The sequence below is a fragment of the Equus quagga genome, chromosome 8, assembly GCF_021613505.1.
Source record: "Equus quagga isolate Etosha38 chromosome 8, UCLA_HA_Equagga_1.0, whole genome shotgun sequence".
Taxonomy (NCBI): Eukaryota; Metazoa; Chordata; class Mammalia; order Perissodactyla; family Equidae; genus Equus; species Equus quagga.
In genome coordinates this window covers 3475381-3483016 of record NC_060274.1, presented here as the reverse complement: position 1 = coordinate 3483016, position 7636 = coordinate 3475381, and the positions used below count along the sequence as shown (strand labels likewise).

General features: G+C 51.7%; 1 protein-coding gene across 1 annotated transcript in view; it reads right to left on the bottom strand.

Annotated features, from left to right (window-relative positions):
• PRR18 (proline rich 18) overlaps positions 1-517 on the bottom strand; it is a 2565-nt gene extending 2048 nt beyond the window's left edge. Inside the window, exons 1-2 of the mRNA XM_046669770.1 lie at positions 335-517; positions 5-253 (exon numbers count right to left, since the gene is read on the bottom strand). Coding sequence (XP_046525726.1) covers positions 5-253; positions 335-517 — 432 coding nt within the window. The remainder of the gene's footprint in view (positions 1-4; positions 254-334) is intronic.
• Positions 518-7636: the final 7119 nt, after the last annotated feature.

Genomic DNA, 7636 nt, shown 5'->3' with positions numbered 1-7636 from the left:
AGGCGGGCGCCGCCGCTTTCCGGGGGATGCCGGGCCTCCGGGGCGGCGGGCGCGCGGCGGGGAGCCCCGGGGCCGGGGCGGGCGGCGGCGGCGGCACGGGCGGGAAAGGCATGGTGCTGCCGAGCCGGCGGATCATCAGCGCCCTGAAAGCAGAGGGGCGGTCCCTCGTCAGGGGCGCGCGGAGCCTGCTGCCCTCCCCATCAGTGGCCGGGTCGGCGCCCTCGTCCCCGCTCCGCACCCACCTGCGTCCAGCCTCAGGGCCCGGCGCCCACACTTGGGGACTTTAAGCTAAGGCACCTGTCCTTCCTTCCGGGGCCGGAGGCTCTCCTCTAACTCGGGGGCTCCTCGGCCTGATCCGGCGGGACAGCGCCAGCCGCCCGGGCGCGGCGAGTGCGGGCGCCGCCTGGTCCCCGCCGGGAGAGTCGCCGGCAGGAGGAGGAGCCGAGCGCGCGGGCCGGGGACGCGGCCCCGCGAGGTGCTGGCTGCGCCTGGCTGGTGTCACGACCGACTGTTGCATGCGAGGAGACACAGCGCCGGGACAGGCGGAGGGCGGGGGCTCGGCCCCACCCGCAGGCCTCCCACCGCCCGGGGCTGGTGTTAATCCATCAGAGGCGGGGAGAGGCGCCCGGGGAGAGCGGGCGTCCTAAGTCCCAGGCGGAGTCCTCGCACGCTGGAGAGAAAATCCTTCACAACCTCCCAGTGCCTCTAAGATGGTGGGAAAGGAGCCCGCACGCTGGTGTCAGGGGAGAAAGCCGGGAAAAGGCATTTCCGTGAATCATTCTGTTTGCTTTCTCACGATGTTAATGCCATTGCTGAAAGGCAGTCATTTTAAAATTAAAAACCCAGTTTTCAAAGAACAGGCAAAACAGTCCAGCTTCAGTTATGTGGTGATGATGATACAGGAAATACTCGACACGAAGCTCTCTTAGTGAGCGATCACTGTGAGCAAAGCAATACATTTATTATTACAGCAGTGGTTCAACACGAGACAGCTTCATTACCACTTATGTTCTACTTGTAGAGACACGAAAACATTCCTATAATATTCAAATGTTTGTGGAATAAATGAAAAGTTGCTCGAGCAATTACAAAGCAACGCATCAACGTCAACGTTTCATATAGGCAGCCCCTGCATTAAGGATAATTATCAAGTGTTTAGATCTCCAAAAATTATTTTTCCACAGGATATGCTTTTCTGTGCTAACCCAGGAACATAACCAGTTGTGGTCACAGCCCCAGGCTAGCTCACAAGCACTCGGATGTGCCTGTGGGGGGAACACCCACCCTGCCCTTCCCCCGCCCCTGCCCCCCTCCCCCCCCAGCCCTCACAGCATGACACAGCCCCTGTTGTAGTTGCTGCAGCAGCAGCAGCCCCACCTCCCTGGGCCGCGGTCACCAGGACACTGGCCACATTCCCCTCCAATTCCCATGTTTTCCAGTTGAGGGGGCTGCTGGGTATAGGGCAGGAGGCAAGAAGGAAACGTGATAATGGCCACACACATTTCTCAGCAGGTGAAGGGGGTGGAGGGGTAGGTTTAGGCCCCATGATCTGCACCACACCCGCAAGCCACCCAGATGCTTACCTATTCTCCATAAGATATGCAAATACAGCTTCCAGACAAGTCTCCCTGCTCTCCTCCTCCACCATGGGCCTTCTCCCCTTCCCCGCCCAGACCTCAAGGGCTTGCTGCTCAGATGTGAACATGGAGACAGTTCAAGTCGTAAAACAGCCATCGTAGGTACTGAGAGCACACATGCATTTTATTCCAGGTTTTAGTATTTCCAGCTGGGGGTGGGGGCTAGGTTTGTAAGCGGTGGCTGCAGTTTGATGGTTTTATACCAGGAGAGTGGAAGACAGGAGAGGAGATGAAGACACTAAGACAGGAGAGGATGGAGGCAGGAGAGGACTAGGAGGGGAAGGTGCCAAACCATTTCCCGTGGGTGCAGCCCCAGAGGTAGACAGACTACTGAGAAAAATCGACAGCTGGAGACCCAGAGATGTGAGTATGGACCCCAGCCGTTCAAAAGCTGTAATGGTGTCAGCAATGGGTTCTCTCCCACCCAGGCCGGAAGGGCATCCTCTGCCCTCTCTCTCCGGAAGGCAGGTGCCCGTGTGGGGGATGGAGTGCCCGTACCTCGTGGTGGGCTGCTGTCCCAGGAGTGGCGGAGGAATCAGCACGTCCAACGGGACTCCGGTCTTCAGACTCCGCTAAAACATCCACAGGACAGCACCACTGCTCCCCGCCAGCTGCCTCTTCTACCTGAAACCTTCAGCCCTTGAAAATCACAGGCTAGAAAGACTGGCGTGGGCCCAGGGGGAACGCAGGAAAGCGGCATATGCTGCTGGCCCTGTCACTAATACACTGGCTGTTAAGAATCTTTGTCACACATTCTACTTGGTAGACTTGAGGAGCCAGTGACAGTTACCAGTAAGGAGAAGACAGCCACATTTACGTTCAGAACAGGAAATGTGACAGAAGAGTGATTAGAGTCAAGAAATATAATCAAATTTAACTCAAAATTCACATGGGGTTTTGCGTAACATGCCAAGTAACACAGCAATGGGGATGACTGTTTACATACTAAATAGTAAAAGTCGAGTGCTGGCAGACTGCGATTGGCTTAGCAGTTTCACGAGTGTCTTTCTGCATCACCAGCGGACAAGAGTTGATCTCTAAAATACATGATTACATTTCATCTTGAGGTTACGGAATTTACTATTTCAAATAAGCTGGCTGACTTGAAAGGTCAATTAAGCAAAATCAAATACATAAGTAAGAACTGTACATATTTTTTCCTTATGACATTTAATCTTTGAATTACATTTATTTGCTTTTCAAATTTTAAATAAACAATAACACAATAATTGCCCACCATTTAGGGATTCATGGTAATTTTTTCTCCTACTATTGTATCAGAGTAAGTGTACAAATAAAGATGTTTCACTACAACCACCCTTTAAAATATTTCCAGAATGAACATAATGTATGCAGAAAATATTTCAATCACTAAAATAAAATACCAAGAAGGCCCAACTAAAATGATCAAGGGTAAGTGCTCCTCGGGTGTGAACTGAACTGAGACCCACGGAGGCTGCGGTATGATGACCCTGCTCGGCAAAGGGCCACAGACCTGACCACACCTCTGCCTGGATCCACAGAAACCATCCAGAATGAACGCGTGCTACACACAGACAGGGTGGTGCTCAACTGTTCATTACCATGGACGCACCAGTTAATTAAATTAGAGCCAGTAAGCATACGTAATACCAGTAAACTAGCCATGATCTTAAGAAATGTTTTATGCTTCTCATTAACTTAACTTCTTGGTTTTACTATGGCATATAATACTTCAACGCATATTCAGAAAAATTCAAAAAGGAAAACAAATCAATACATTGTTCTTCTAAGCCCACCCTCTTCCCATGTGATAGACTTCATCTCTGTATTTTGATTCAAATAATTTTACTTGATATAGCAGTGGTAGTTAAACATCTAGAACTAAAACTAAATTTGAATTTTAAAACACGGAAAGCTGGGGCCAGCCTGGCAGCGTGGTGTTTAGGTTTGTGTGCTCCACTTCAGTGGCCCAGGGTTCGCGGGTTCAGATTCCCCAGCAGGGACCCACACTGCTCATCAAGCCATGCTTTGGTGGCATCCCACATACCAAACAGAGGAAGACTGGTGCAGACGTTAGCTCAGTGACAATCTTCCTCACCAAAACAAACAACAACACAGAAAGCCAATTCCGGTTTTATAAATCCTATTACTGAGAAATAGGGAACTTGGTCAATAACTACAAATTACCTAAATTGCTCCTAACACTGGTCTGTTACTATGAAAGGCTTTGGGAGTAGGACAACACTTAGGAAACTGTTCAGATGCTATTTTCTTTCGAGTCTTTTTTCTCATCATTAAGATAATAATCCGGTTTATCTGGATTCCTTCACTGAACTCTCACGAGAGCCTTATGAGAGAAGTACCAGCAATACCTGCATGTTACAGATGGAGAAACCAAAGTTTGCCCAATTAGCCCCACCACTAGCACATGGCCAGGGCGGCAGCTGTCCAGGCCAGGACACGCAAAAGCACACTCTCGCCTCCATGCTACTGCGTCTCAAGACCCCTTTACACTCCTAGGACCCAAACAGCTTCTGTTTTCATGGCCTCTATCTTTTGATGGTAACCTTAATAGAAATTTAAACTGGGACTTTCAAATATGTTGTTTAACACATTTAAAAATAACAATAAACCCATCAAATTAACGATAAAACCCATTATGCTAACATATTTTTAATATAAAATAATACTTTCTAGAACAAACAAACAAATGAGATGAGAGGTGGGCTCTGTGCTCGGTCCGTGTGCGATCACACGTCTGCAGCCTTGTTAACTCCACAGTGCGCTCACGGTTGCGCCAGAGTGAAAAGCACAGACAGTGTCTTGGGATTATTACCAGAGTAGACCCTGAAAGAGTCCCCAGGAGCCCGGGCATGTCCCTGGGCCACACTTTGAGGACTGCTACATTGCCTGCCGTGTGGTACAGGGAGCCCTATGCTCCGACATGGCTGACCAAAATCTTGGCTAGTGGGTGTGTCCTTTCCACTTTGAAAGCAAAGCTTAATACTTGGTTCTTTCTTGTAACATCCTGGAAAAAAGTGAAGCAAATAGGAACATGAGCTCATGCAGGAAGGAAAGTCACAAACTCTACTATTAAAAATGATATGCCTGGGGCCGGCCCAGTGGCACACTGGTTAAGTTCACACATTCCACTTTGGTGGCCCTCGGTTCGGATCCCAGGTGCAGACACGGTACCGCTTGGTACGCCATGCTGTGGTAGGCATCCCACACATAAAGTAGAGGAAGATGGGCACAGATGTTAGCTCAGGGCCAGTCTTCCTCAGCAAAAGAGGAGGATTGGCAGCAGATGTTAGCTCAGGACTAATCTTCCTCAGGAAAAAAAAAAAAATTACATGCCTTAACTTTACACTACACCTCTTTCTTGCAAAGCTGAGTTTTAGATATAGTCAACGTACTCAACAATCTTCCCATTCGGCTGGGAGAAGCAGTAGCTGTAAGTCTTATAACAATGTGCATGGAACCTATGTGCTAAGGAACGCTTGCCTGGAAACACTGGGCCAAGGGATGTGTGCAGGAAACTAACCTGGGGAAATGCAGTTAGGCAGCAAAAGTTGTAACATGGCTCTGAGCACCGCAGAATGGGAGAAAGTGATGCCGACGACAGAAACCCAAGTGGGTCCAGAGCTGCCCTGTGGTTGTGTGGCTGCTGTTAAAGTGGCCGGGCGCGCCCTGGGGCCTCACCGTCCACACTAACCCGGGTGAGTGTGCTTTCCTGGGGCGGAGCAGTTCTGTGTCAACGTCACTTCGGTTCATCCCATTATATGTTAAAAACCAACACAGAACACTTTCCCACGAGAGGCTGGCAGTTTCACTTGCTCCCTCACCCCCCCACAAAAGCATCTAGTTATAAACTGTTCCTTAAATAATTCACTCGACAGCACAAGACAGTACCTAAATACACCAGCCAGGTACAGGTGTCCTTGGACAGTGTGATGGTGACGGCGCCGATTTCAGACAGTCCCCCCAACGACCACTGAGAGTATTGGGTATTTTCAGTCTAGCACTGCAAATGCAACAGCAGCTGTACAACAGCTTCGCAAAAGCAAAGTCTAATTTTAAATGACCTCACAGACATTTTCAGGGCTAGTTGATACTTCGGGAGATGGTTTCAGTAATATTTAAAGAGAATAACAGAGGTAAGTCCACATTTCCTTAGGTCACACCAGTCTGGGGATAAAGACAAAGGTTTACGAACATGAACTTTCTCTGTGTCTTTGCCCCCACCTCGGGTGCTGGTCCCTTTCCAAGACCCGCCATGGGTTCCCTGTGGTCACTGTCACACACAGGGCCCATCAGGTCCTCCGGCTCCAGTTCCTGACACCAGCACCAGCCGGTGATGCCCCCAGGACTGGAGAAGCCGTGCCAAAGTCTTGTCCTTATGGTTGTCACCAGCAAGGGCAGCCCTCAGCACGGCTTCCCACAGGTCCCTGCCAGAGGGCCGTGGGGACAGTGGACGCCGCCCTCCCGTGTCCCTGAGGTTCACCCTGGGAGCACTCAGGTCCAAGTTCATTATGGGCCCAAAGTCGTACAGACGTGTGTGCAAAAGCAGCTTTTCACACAGACGTCCAAGGCCTTTAGTCTGTAACAGTCTACACGCTGAACACCACGTGCCAGGCCTTTCTCCCTCATTACCTCCTCCCAGCAGTCCCATCAAGCAAATACCAGGAGAATGCCATTCCTAGCTTCTTCGTGAGATAAGGAAACGGAAGCTTCCGGAGGTCAGCGCCTTGCCTAAACGCGCAGCTAGACCGTGGGGGGTGCTACCCGCGTCCTGCACACTCTGACCCCCAGGGGGTGGGCGAGCTGCCCGCAGTCCCAGCAAGGGTCGCCTAAGCTAGCTCCCGCTCCCCTCTCCTGACAGCTGCCCGGGCCTTCACCAGAGAAGGCCTTGGCTGTCTATGCCAGCATGTTTCAAGGTTTTGGGGATCCCTTTAAGGAAACACTAAATTTTGCTACAATGGGGGGGATGGGCGGGTGGGTCCTGAAGCCCCCGAAGCCGATCTGTGGGCTCGGGATGTGAACCTTGGCACGAATTCCCCTCAGGGAGGCTGAGTGGGCCGGCCTGGTCTCCGTGTGTGCTGTGGGCTGTCGGCCAGCTGCAGCATGGCCAGCAGACAGGAAGGTGGGAACCCAGAGGAAAAGCAGAGTGGGGACAGATCAGGATATCCTGCTGAGGATTTGGGCCTCCAACCACAGCAGGACCCCTCCCAAGGGACCCCCATTTGGAGGAAGCGTGCAGGAAACAGTCTCACGTGGAATTCTCTCACGTGATTTACAAGAATCTGATCTGACTTCCACACCCAGGGCAGGGCCTAGCACAGGCTGTGGCCGACCTCTCACCTGTCCCTTCCTCCTGGGGACACACATGTACCATGTCGTCCTGCTCACACCCAGAGGCTGAAGCCCATCATAATGTCCCTCCTCCCTTGTAGGGGGATCGAGCAGCCACACAGCTAGACCCAATTCCAACCCCGACTCCTGCTCACCTCGGGCCAGTGGTTCACCTCCCAGACAACTTCCCCAGCTGTGAGTAGGCATAGGCGGCTTCTGGTGAGCATGGTATTTCATAAGGGACGTGAACACCTGGCCTGGCACAGAACACATGCTCACCAATCCTTAATGCCTTCCATCACCCCCAGTCTCCCGGCAACATCTGCCACTGCTGCCTTCTGGGCAGGGACAGAGGGCCAACCACGTACCCTGAGAGCTCTCAGCAGGGCAACACGCTTCCTGTCTCTGGGGGAGGGGTCTCTCTCTCGCACCATCTCAGTGCACTTAACAGCTTCCTCCTCCATCCCAAGGCCATGCCCCAACTCCACGATGGACATCTTTACCCAAAGATACTCCATGTTCCGTCCTGGGATCCTCTGCACCAGTGTGTGCTTCCAGTTAGTTCTGGGCACACATCGCTCCCAACTATAACTCCAACAGTGGCCTCCGACGAGAAGACTAGGAAGCCCTTCAAGATAAGGTGCATCCATTCTTTGCTGGCCATC